The 13,313-nt window shown below is 43.7% G+C and overlaps 1 protein-coding gene across 1 annotated transcript in view; it reads left to right on the forward strand.

Annotated features, from left to right (window-relative positions):
* ARSB (arylsulfatase B) overlaps window positions 1-13,313 on the forward strand; it is a 267,505-nt gene that overhangs the window by 91,017 nt on the left and 163,175 nt on the right. Inside the window, exon 3 of the mRNA XM_078675211.1 lies at window positions 4,675-4,865. Within this exon, the coding sequence (XP_078531337.1) occupies window positions 4,675-4,865 (191 nt within the window). The remainder of the gene's footprint in view (window positions 1-4,674; window positions 4,866-13,313) is intronic.

The raw sequence follows: 13,313 nt of genomic DNA on the forward strand, positions 1-13,313 counted from the left end.
TCTATCTATCGCCCTCACTCTATCTATCTATCTATTGCCCTCACTATCTATCTACCTCCCTCCTATCTATCTATCTATCTATCTATCTATCGCCTTCACTCTATCTATCACCCTCACTCTATCTATCGCCCTAACTCGATCTATCTATCGCCCTCACTCTATCTATCTACTCGCCCTCACTCTATCTATCTACTCGCCCTCACTCTATCTATCTATCTATCTATCAATCTCACTCTATCTATCGCCCTCACTCTATCTATCGCCCTCACTCTATCTATCTATCGCCCTCACTCTATCTTGCTATTGCCCTCACTCTATCTATCTATCGCCCTCACTCTATCTTGCTATTGCCCTCACTCTATCTATCTATCTTTTGCCCTCACTATCTATCGCCCTGTCTCTATCTATCTATCTATCTATCTATCTATCTATCTATCTATCTATCTATCTATCTATCTATCTATCTATCTATCTATCTATCTATCGATCTATCTAACACCTTCACTCTATCTATCGCCCTATCTAACACCTTCACTCTATCTATCGTCCTCACTCTATCTATCTATCTATCTATCTCCCTCACTCCTATCTATCTATCTATCTATCTATCTATCTATCTATCTATTGCCCTCACTCAACCTATCGCCCTCACTCAACCTATCGCCCTCACTCAACCTATCGCCCTCACTCAACCTATCGCCCTCACTCTATCTATCTATTGCCCTCACTCTATCTATCGCCCTCACTCTATCTATCTATCTATCGCCCTCACTCTATCTATCTATTGCCCTCACTATCTATCGCCCTCACTCTATCTATCTATCTATCGCCCTCACTCTATCTATCTATTGCCCTCACTATCTATCTATCACCCTCACTCTATCTATCTATCTATCTATCTATCTATCTATCTATCTATCTATCTATCTATCTATCTATCTATCTATTGCCCTCACTATCTATCTATCACCCTGTCTCTATCTATCTAACTCCCTAGCTCCTATCTATCTATCTATCTATCTATCTATCTTTCTATCTATCTATCTATCGATCTATCTAACACCTTCACTCTATCTATCGCCCTCACTCTATCTATTGCCCTCACTATCTATCTATCGCCCTCACTCTATCTATCGCCCTCACTCTATCGATCTATCTATTGCCCTCACGCTATCTATCGCCCTCACTCTATCTACCTATTGGCCTCACTCTATCTATCGCCCTCACTCTATCTATCTATCGCCCTCACTCTATCTATCTATCGCCCTCACTCTATCTTGCTATTGCCCTCACTCTATCTATCTATCTTTTGCCTTCACTATCTATCTATTGCCCTGTCTCTATCTATCTATCTCCCTAGCTCTATCTATCTATCTATCTATCTATCTATCTATCTATCTATCTATCTATCTATCTATCTATCTATCTATCGCCTTCACTCTATCTATCGCCCTCACTCTATCTATCGCCCTAACTCTATCTATCTATCGCCCTCACTCAATCTATCTATCTATCGCCCTCACTCTATCTATCTATCGCCCTCACTCTATCTATCTAATCGCCCTCACTCTATCTATCTCTATCTATCTATCTATCAATCGCCTTCACTCTATCTATCGCCCTCACTCTATCGATCTATCTATCGCCCTCACTCTATCTATCAATGTATCTATCTATCTATCGCCCTCACTCTATCTATCGCCCTCACTCTATCTATCAATCTATCTATCGCCGTCACTCTATCTATCGCCCTCACTCTATCTATCGCCCTCACTCTATCTATCGCCCTCACTCTATCTATCTATCTATTGCCCTCACTATCTATCTACCTCCCTCCTATCTATCTATCTATCTATCTATCGCCTTCACTCTATCTATCACCCTCACTCTATCTATCGCCCTAACTCGATCTATCTATCGCCCTCACTCTATCTATCTACTCGCCCTCACTCTATCTATCTACTCGCCCTCACTCTATCTATCTATCTATCTATCAATCTATCGGCCTCACTCTATCTATCGCCCTCACTCTATCTATCTATCGCCCTCACTCTATCTATCTATCGCCCTCACTCTATCTTGCTATTGCCCTCACTCTATCTATCTATCTTTTGCCCTCACTATCTATCGCCCTGTCTCTATCTATCTATCTATCTATCTATCTATCTATCTATCTAACACCTTCACTCTATCTATCGCCCTATCTAACACCTTCACTCTATCTATCGTCCTCACTCTATCTATCTATCTATCTATCTCCCTCACTCCTATCTATCTATCTATCTATCTATCTATCTATCTATTGCCCTCACTCAACCTATCGCCCTCACTCAACCTATCGCCCTCACTCAACCTATCGCCCTCACTCAACCTATCGCCCTCACTCTATCTATCTATTGCCCTCACTCTATCTATCGCCCTCACTCTATCTATCTATCTATCGCCCTCACTCTATCTATCTATTGCCCTCACTATCTATCGCCCTCACTCTATCTATCTATCTATCGCCCTCACTCTATCTATCTATCTATTGCCCTCACTATCTATCTATCACCCTCACTCCTATCTATCTATCTATCTATCTATCTATCTATCTATCTATCTATCTATCTATTGCCCTCACTATCTATCTATCGCCCTGTCTCTATCTATCTAACTCCCTAGCTCCTATCTATCTATCTATCTATCTATCTATCTATCTATCTTTCTATCTATCTATCTATCGATCTATCTAACACCTTCACTCTATCTATCGCGTTCACTCTATCTATCGCCCTCACTCTATCTATCGCCCTCACTCTATCTATCTATCTATCTATCGCCCTCACTCTATCTATCTATCTATCTATCTATCTATCTATCTATCTATCTATCTATCTATCTATCTATCTATCTATCTATTGCCCTCACTATCTATCTATCGCCCTCACTCTATCTATCTATCTATGTATCTATCTATCGCCTTCACTCTATCTATCGCCCTCACTCTATCGCCCTAACTCTATCTATCGCCCTCACTCTATCTATCTATCGCCCTCACTCTATCCATCTAATCGCCCTCACTCTATCTATCTATTGCCCTCACTATCTATCTATCACCCTCACTCTATCTATCTATTGCCCTCACTATCTATCGCCCTCACTCTATCTATCTATCTATCTATCTATCTATCTATCTATCTATCTATCTATCTATCTATGTATGTATCTATCTATCGCCTTCAATCTATCGCCCTCACTCTATCTATCGCCCTCACTCTATCTATCTATCGCCCTCACTCTATCTATCGCCCTCACTCTATCCATCTAATCGCCCTCACTCCTATCTATCTATCTCCCTCACTCCTATCTATCTATCTATCTATCTATCTATCTATCTATCTATCGCTCTCACTCTATCTATCGCTCTCACTCTATCTATCGCCCTCACTCTATCTATCGCCCTCACTCTATCTATCTATCTATCTATCTATCTATCTGTCGCCCTCACTCTATCTCTCTTTCTATCTATCGCCCTCACTCTATCTATCTATCTATTGCCCTCACGCTATCTATCTATCGACCTCACTCTATCTATCTATCTATCTATCTATCGCCCTCATTCTATCTATCTATTTATCTAGATACTGATCGCCATCACTCTATCTGTCTAGCTATCTATCGCCCTCACTCTATCTATCTATCTCGCTCACTCAATCTCTCTATCGCCCTCACTCTATCTATCGCCCTCCCTCTATCTATCTATAGCCCTCCCTCTATCTATCTATCGCCCTCACTCTATCTATCTATCCCATTCACTCTATCTATCGCATCACCACAGCATCACTCAGCACCACCACAGCATCACTAAGGGGCACAACAACATCACTATGCGCTACCACAGGATCATTGAATGCCACAGCAACACTAGTCGCCACCACAACATCACTCAGCGCCACCACAGCATCAATCTGTGCAACCATTCAACAACAACTGGGTCAAATATGTTCTCTCAATGTTTCAAGCTTTATTAAAAATGTCACAAAAAGAGGTTAGTATTTCACTTCTGTTCTTGGATTTTCGTCACAATAAAATACACTGAACATATTCTTCACAAAAGTTATTTACAAAAGTTTAAGCTATTGCCATTATAAATTACAATAACTTTTATTTAAGTATTAATTATTAAAAAATTTAAATGCCAGTGTTATTTGTAATATCAATACATCTAAGTCACGTGAATACAATACATATTGCATTACAAATGCTATAGGTGTCACAAGTTATAACTATTGGCATTGTAATGACAAAGCTATTATTTTTGCTATTTTCAAAACCAACACATAAATACAAAATTTGTCATTTACAATACCAATAGCTCAAACTTTCCTAATGCGAGACCTTATGCATTGCAAATGCTTGTTTCTGGTGGTATGTCTGTCCTTTCGCATTTTTGCATTCCTCAGGCTCTTAACATCCTAAGATTCTTAACATCCGTGTAACACTTTGGGTGACTCATTATTTCTGTCTCAGTACTTTCTGAAACTTAAAACTGTATTTCAGTTTCCACCAAATGATTCGATATCTTGCAATATTGTGCACTATTATACATCATGGAGAATACATTAGGAATAAACTCTGCATGCTGGCAGGACTCTTGTCTGATTTTTTTTTGTGTACATCTCTCTGCTGCAGGCTATCTTACAGGATCGGAAGATTACTATACCCATCACCGCTGCTACCCCATTGCGAAACTAAATGTAACACTATGTGCTCTTGATTTGCGAGATGGAGAACAAATTGCGACTGGTTTTGAGAATATGTACTCTACGAATATATTTACAGAAAGAGCCATTGATCTAATAGCTAACCACCAGCCTGCAAAGGTACGGAACTTCCCTTACCATCTTTTTCTCATTTTAAAAAAATGTAGACTCTGCAATTGGATCAGTGATATTTGTAATGCTTGCTGATGATTTACATGGAAATGAAATGAACTAAGGAAGCCTATGTGCACTAGAGCAACATTGTACCTGTCAAGTCTATTTGCATTAGTTGACTATGTTCTCTAAATAGTGCCATGCTCACTGTGCCACTAGAACCAAGCTATACCCAACTGAAGAGCCCCAATCTGAGCGAAACCCTCTTGGGTTGCTTGTGTTCCGATTCTAGGAAGATATAGCGTGGAAATTCGGACTGGACTGTTCCTATTGGAACAGGGTCCAGACTGATTGGCATGTGTTGGGGTCTAAACTGCGGTGGCATGGTAGACAAAAGACCGATCGGTTGGAATGCTACCCTGAGTGATTGGCAGGTGTTAGTCAAATTGCCAGCATTCATGTCCTCACATTTTGTATATCTGATGTACTGCTCTAAGTGGCAAAGGTATGCTCAGACATGTGTCTCATGCTCACTGTGCAACTGGAACCAGGCTACACCAGACTGAAGAACCACAATCAGTGTGAAATCGTTTTTGGGGTTCTGGTGCTCCGAGCCCGGGAGCACCTGACAATTCCGGCTGGACTGTTCCTTTTGAAGCAGGGTTATGACTGTTTTGTAAATATCGCTCTTCAAACTGAGGTGGCATGGTGGGCATACAAATGATGGGTTGGAATGCAGTCCAGAACACTTACCATAGTGGCCCTGGCCTTTCATTCATGTGTATGTTTGTGTCACTTTTACGCATTGAAAAGATTATATTTTGCTTATTTTCTTGCAGTCCATGGGGGGGGGGGTGTCATGTTGTGCCCCGTCCTGGCTAAAGTGTTTTTTAAACCCTTTGGCTCAGATGCTTTTTAGTATGCTTTTTTTGTGATGTATTTCACATTTACCATGAAAAAGGAAAGTAGAGCGTATTGTCTTGCCATTCCAATTCGTCTGCAGATTCCAGTTGCAGCTAGCCTAGTCGTCTGCTACTTATACCAAGATGTTATTTGTTTGAAACCTTTTTTTCAAAAGCCTTTGGGTTTTAGGAAGGCCTTTTTAGATTTTCAGGCCTTGTCGACTAGAGAGTATAAGCTGTCTAATTGTGAAAGACCTATTGTGGGCTTACCAAGAGCTTACATGGAGCTTAGATCCCCACATTACTCAACATTGGGTGGCTTTATTGTCACTTTCACTTACTTGCTTCTTATTTAGTGGCTTGCTATCTTCTTCTTGTGTTTTTGTCCGTCCCTACGAGCATGGCATTTTTACCATCCTTTTTTTTGGCTAACTCATTTCTTCCACTGCTTATTTTTAGGGACTACTTTTTTCTTTTTTGTTAAGCAATCCATGAGAATTATGTGTTTTCCAGATCTCTTCTTCATGCTGTGCTCTCGATCTCTCTTTCTCTCCCTCTCATTTGCTTCTCTCCTGTCAAAGTTCCCCCAAGCTCAATCTTTGTGTCATCATGTGCTGTCCCTCACCTTTGTTTTTCTTTAATTTCCTCTGCCCCTTGCAGTTGCTTAGCTCCCCATTGCTCCCTCCCCCCCCACTCTTCTTTGCTTGTCCCCACCCATCCACCCCCTGTTGGTTACCCCATCCAGTCTCTGTTGCCGCCTCCTGCCATCCAAGTTGCTTTCCCTCTCAGCCACTCCCCATGCTTTCCCCCTTCCTCATACTCTCCATTGCTTCATCAATACCCAACCCACTACCTGTTGCTTCACCCCCTCCTATCCACTCTCCATTACTTCAGCTCCTCCTCCCACTCTCCATTGCTACAGATCCACCTCCCACTCTCCATTGCTTCCTTCTCTCATCCATTCCCTATTGCGTCCCCACCCGCTTCCCACCACTCCCCGAGCTTCCACATCCATCCAAGTCCCTGTTGCGTCACTCCTTTCGCTCACTTTGCATTGCTTTACCTCTCCGGCCACTCCCCTGTGGCTTCCCCACCCATTTTTCTGTTTCATCCTAAAAAAATGTTTTTGCTATTTATTTGTTTTTCCTAGGAGGTCCATTTGGCTACCACTGCTCCGCACTCCAAAAATGCGTTTGTGCTAAAACATTTCCATTTTTTAAATTTACTATTCCAAGTGGCTTCCACCGTTTTACTGATTGGTAAATTAAGAAAAAAGAGAAAATAGCACTTGTGTCATTATGCTTGCTCATGCAGGTGTGGTGACACATGAATGCTCATACATAATCCTGCATATCTAATCCAAGACATTGCTTGCACTGTCTCTTCGAGACATGCTATATTCAGGAATGTACTTTAAGCTCCGCTCATTTTCAGCCCATCTTTTCAATTGCCTCCTGTTACTGTCCTTTTGTAAATGGTGGCTTTTGATTTGTCAATATGCTTAGTAGTCCCTCCTTAGTACCTCCTTCTCTCCTGCTGTATCCTCCCATGAGGACTGCCCGGTACATGTCTTGTTACTCTGGATGTTTTAATTACAGTCTGTGAGCACTATTTTCTGAAATGACTTTCTCCTGCCTGCTGCATGCAGAACACGCTGTCCCGCAACTGCATTTTTTTTAACCAGCGCGGCAAACCTGTGAAATTTGAGCGCAACTGACAAAACAATTCAGTTATTTCAGTAATTGCCTGCTATTGCAGGCAGGACACGCTCTCCTACTGAAGAATCGGGTTATTTAAGACCCAGCGGTGCCAGGGGACACACCCAAAGTCTTCGGATTCACCTGTCTCAGACTACAGAAACGCGGAAACTTCTTAGTGACGTCAAAGATCAAATTTATTGGCTGCAACCAGAAACAGAGGTCCACGAAGTACAATGGCGTATATTCGTAGGAGACTGCTCAACTTTACAAAGCGAGTCATCCCTTTTTATACCAAATATTGTGCTTCAGGCAAACATTCCTTATTTACAGTTCAACCAACCACATGTCACCACAACTCGAGGTATTGTATAACGACAAACCCACCTTCTAGTTTGCCCAGCCCACCATTACTTATACAGGAAAAGCCCAACATTCTTTCTCACAATGGTCAAACGACACCCATAATAAAAAGACCACAACCCGTGCCATAAAAGAAGCCATAAAGGAAGAACAGAAACAGATATAGAGCAAGATAAGGCAGGTGTGTGTGCATATCAAACTTTACAATGTCCTGTGCTCTGATCCTAAATCTTGATCAGCTCTAGGGCACAGAACTCGTTCGGTCAGGTCAGCTTTAGGCAGCGAGGTCTGTTTGCTAAGGTCGTTCAGAAGTCAGCTAAAGTGTACGTGTAGTAAAGACTCGCTCGGCCATAGTAATTGGCCTATGTGAGGGCAACCACACAAAATGGCTGCCACACACAAAATGGAACCCAGGGTTCAGAACGAAATCTTCACATACATGGTGATTCTGTAGGTCTAGCATGACGAAATCACTCGTACTTGCCGAACTCACCAGTTACGGTTCACTACTATAAAATTCGTAACGAACCCATACTATTTATAAAACGGGTTCAGAATTCACGGAACCACAGACCCTCCTTTTGCCCTTACATAGGCAATCACTCAGTCTGTATCTGAATCGATGTCAATATTCATCAGATCATCAAGATGTTGTTGGAGCATCATCCTATTACTCAGGACTTCTCTCGAAACCGATCCTCTCACACACGTACTAGCACAGAGGCCACATATGGCAGGGCCACACTGTACGCAAAGACAACATGAGAGTAGAATCGCTAAAACCATCCCAATGATCATCAGAATCTTCCATCCCCAAGTCGATAACAGTTCCCAAAACCATCCAATCAACGACCAATCTCCTTTATCCACATGTATCGACTCAGAGATCTTATGTAATTTGGAAATGGCCTGGTATACTGTCTGGTATGAAAACACAGCAACTCGATTGGATCACTTTACATACCCCACCTCGATCTGCGAGTATAACGTCTAAAACCATACGATTTTGTAACGTCATAAGGCGATCCGCTTGAATCTCAGCAGTCAAATTACTAAGGGCACCGGCAGTCTCATTTATGGTGGATTCAACCACTCGCGTCAACTGTCGCAGGTTTATACTATTCGCCATAGGTCCCCAAAACGGTAGGAAACCCTTGAAGAAGTCTCCCACTTCTTGTCCTGCAGTATCTTCCTTACTGAAGACACCTCTACCAACTCTCGTTCTGTGGTAATCTACGGCAGCAGTATACGTAGGGGGTATCAAGTATGCAACATAACATGTTCCCGAAAAATCAGGGGGCAACCATGTGTACGCTCTATCATAACAGACAAAATATGTGCCCTTAGCTACTAAGAACGGTGGGGAAGTTTGAGACGCAAAAACATACGTCTGAGTACAAACACTCTTCCCCAACTGAGCTCTCGGATTCTTGCCCTTCCCTTGCAGACAAAAATGACCACAATGGGGTACGATCCAAATCGGAGGTGACCTCTTTCGTCTATGCTTTTCGCTCAGACTAACACTATATCCAGTAACATTCCATCCGATATAAGCTAACACCTCATCTTTGGGAATATCTCATATGTATCGATGTCTCTAATCATATCTGTTATTCCCTTGACTAAGGCACTATTGCTCGCATTGTCTCTCATGGAACGCAGGGGATAGACTTCATTGGCATATATAAACATCGTCTGATATGCCCATACAGACCCATTATAACTGAACGGCAAAACCAGATAAGGAATACCTCTATCCACAGTATGTGGCATAAGACCACACACCCAACAATTAGTGGTGTTCACTACTAACTGGTGTTGATGGAGGAGTTGCACAAATGAGTTATTAGCGAGCTCTGACCTTCTAATCAGTTCATGTTCAGGTAAAGGGTGAAACAAATGTAAAGAAACAGTAGTAGAAAAAGACATAGGTTGGGAAGTAGGTGCAAACGGCTGTTGTGTGGCATAGAAAACCAAACCCACACAAGCTAATACAATACTCAAAAACATTAGAACACACATTGTTAAAAAACATTTGCTATGAATCAATGTACATATTCGAACTTTAGAGTCCATTCTTCTAACATTCTGGGCAGCATCAAAAACTCCATCCTCTAACCGTTGCTGTTCGCGGCAGTTGGTTCTCTTCTGCTAAGGAATGCATCTGTCGGTCTAGGGAACTCCCTTGAACCAATCAGAACTGCCAACCTTGTGTCTAAACAGCCTGCACTCCAAAGTCTTTGTACCACGACCCCACAGCTGAACCCAGATGGGAGTTCGAAATACAAAAATAAAAAGTTTCCTGATCTGCCAAAATGTAGATTCGCTATATAAAAAAAGAAGTTTTATTTGTCCATAGGTACAGTCTTTCTTGATCTCAAATCATAGCGTTCTCTGCCAGGTACAGTCCGGTCCTTAAATAACAAATCCGGATTGGTGGTGTCAATCTTCAGATGAGGCGGCACAGCAGCTTGCAGAATGTCATCATCCTCGCGTTCAGACCTTGTCCATGTCAAATGAGCATCACTAAACGGGGTAAATCTAGGGACCTTCTCACAATCAGAATTGGCAATACCATCCCTTACCCACTGATCATATGGCAAAGGCAAAGGAACTTTTTTGCAATGGGTGGCATGCACCCAGTTCTTTTTGCCTGCTACTCTAACAGCGGTTCTAGTAACTAGCAAAATCAGATAGGGGCCTGTCCATCTAGGCTGCAGGTTCTTCATGCGCTGAAAGTTTTTCACCAGAACGTAATTTCCAGGTTCAAGTATATGGCCTGGATCTGTCGTAGCTGTCTGCAAAGTGTCATAGACCTGTTGGTGGAGAACACGTAATTTAGCAGTCAAGTCATGTAAGTAATCCACCAACATAGGGTATTCAATACTGCTGTACTCTCTCGGACGAGGCACTCCCCAAACATTCGCCGGACGACCAAACACTATCTCATATGGCCGTGGTTCCTAAACTGTGCGCCGCGGCGCCCCGGTGTGCAGTTATCAGTTGCCAGGGGCGCCGCGGCACGATGTGGCTTTAAGCAACATGCCGAGTGGAGCTGCAGGGGCTCTTAGAAGGGGTGAAATGACAGCAAGACCTCATTAACCTGCAAATTGTCTTTTAAAGAGCTGCGAAGTGCTCGGGTGCGGCTGCGTGTGTGCCCAGGAAGCGCTCTTATCCCTGGGCTGCCACATACGATGGGGGGATGAGACTTGGGGGGCTGAAGCCCTTTGAGTCCAGCTTGGGTGTGACTGTAGGGCAGGCCCCCTACAACACCAGAGCTCTGTGCACCTCTTGGAATGAGGTCCCTGCAAAGTCTGCAGTGCAAGCGCAGGAAAGATGCGCATGGGAAACCTAAGGCAAGATGCGACCCCCTGGCAGCGGTCACCCCCCACATTAAAGCCTCCTCATTGGACGCATGCTGCTGGTGGGGAGGACTTGTGGGTTCTTTAAATTTGTCATCACAAAGCGCCCCGGATGCACAGGGCTGCTCGGTGGGGCGAGTGGCTATGCACGGTTCTCAGGTGCATATCTGCAGGAGGGTCTGCTTAGAAACCGAGCTGTCTGGCTCGTGGCAGAGTGCAAGGAGGTGACATAAAAAGAAAGAAATGCAGGCCTGTCACCCTGCCAGTTCCACCCCTCCAAACGTTTGATGCTGACTTTGGGTCACACATTTGCAGCACTTTCAAACGAGGACTGGCACTTTTCAGTAAGCCAACGATTACCTGCACGAACATATCCCGCAGGAACACCCATGAGCCCCTTTTCATGGGGCCGTGAGAAAAGCCCCTCGTCCTCCTTCAGGGAATCTGCATTGAGGCCATCCATATGCGTCCTGCCCATGCATAGTCGTCTGGAGCTCTTTTGCAATATTTGTACTTGTACAGTCATGGGCCACCTTTTGTTGGGAAGGTACCATTAAAGAATTGTAAACAAGCTTTGGTACCCTGTCTGCAAATTAGATTGGATTAATTTAAATTGGATTTTGTGAAAAAGGTCATAAATATAAACACAAGTGAGTGTAAATATTTGATACAAAATATTTTTTAAAGACCTTATGGAAGAAGGATGTTATGCGAGCAGATAGATGCCCTGTTGACCCTTGGGACGTAGCAGCAGTATCCAGCCACGCTGAAGATGTTTCTGTGGAACTATAGCATGCTGATCTATTGGTAAAATCTTTCTGACCTTTCCACCAGCGAAGTGGGACATTGCTCATGACATCAATGAAGATTGCCATAAAAGAACAATGGGCCAGATGTTCGAACAGTGTAAATTGCGTCTCGCAATTTGTGCTCGATTGCGAGTCGCAATTTACAATGTACAAAAGTGTCAGCGACACAGATTGCGCTTCCCAATGGCCGTGGTTCCCAAACTGTGCGCCGCGGCACCCCGGTGCGCCGCTATGAGTTGCCAGGGGCGCCACGGCACGATGTGGGAAATTGCAGTGGCAGCGCTAGAAATTTAGAAATGCCACCTGCATAATCGTGTAAAATCCGCCGCTTTAAGGAAACAGGAATGGAAAGGGGGAGTCAGAAGGCACGTATGGAGATGGCATGGACAGAAGGGGTAGTCGGAGGTCATGAAGAAAGGAGGCATGCACAGAAGGGGCAGTATGAGGGCGCAGGGCCAGGCATGGACAGAGGGGGCAGTCAGAGTGCACGGATGCAGGTATGGACAGAAGGGGTAGTCAGGGGAATGGGGCAGGCACGGACAGAAGGGTAGTCTGAGGGCACGACAGAAGCAGGCATGGACACTAGGAGCAGACTAAGTGCGCGAAGGGAGCATGCATGGAGAGAAGGGTAGTCTGAGGACACAAAGGGAACAGCATGGATAGAAGACACAGTCACAGGACACGAAGGGAGTAGGCATGGAAAGAAGTGACAGTCTCAAGACACGAAGGGGACAGACATGGGTAGAGGGGGCAGGAGAGGTCACGAAGGGAGCAAGCATGGGCAGAACGGGCACTCCTAGCGCAGGGCCAGCCACAAGGCATAAAACAAGAGACGGGAGACATCCGGGGCAGGGGGAGAGGGTTGTCAGGGTTCTGGCAGGCAGGGGGAGAGGGTGGCAGGGGGGAGAGGGTAGGCAGGGTTCTGGCAGACAGGGGGAGAGGGTTGACAGGGGTGTATTAAATGAATTTCGGCGTGCGTGTTTGCCTGTTGGGTGTATTTTTCCTCCAGTATGCAATGATAACACCGAGTGGCTCTATTTTTACTTGGTGGAATTTAACTCCAGATTAACCAAGAGTTCTACTGGGTTTGGTCTAGAATAGATTAGAAAAATGACGATAGCCCTGTTTGTAAACGCAGATCTGAAGATGTTTTTTAAACAAAATACACTTTTTTTAAAATTTCATTGTAAATGCATATTCCATATATTCAATAGGGAATATGCATTTACAATTAAATAAGAAAAGTGTATTTTGTTTAGAAAACATCTTCAAATGTACGTTTACAGACCGGGACATCGTCATTTTTCTAATCTATTCTAGA

The sequence above is a fragment of the Lissotriton helveticus genome, chromosome 2_1, assembly GCF_964261635.1.
Source record: "Lissotriton helveticus chromosome 2_1, aLisHel1.1, whole genome shotgun sequence".
In the NCBI taxonomy this organism is placed as follows: domain Eukaryota; kingdom Metazoa; phylum Chordata; class Amphibia; order Caudata; family Salamandridae; genus Lissotriton; species Lissotriton helveticus.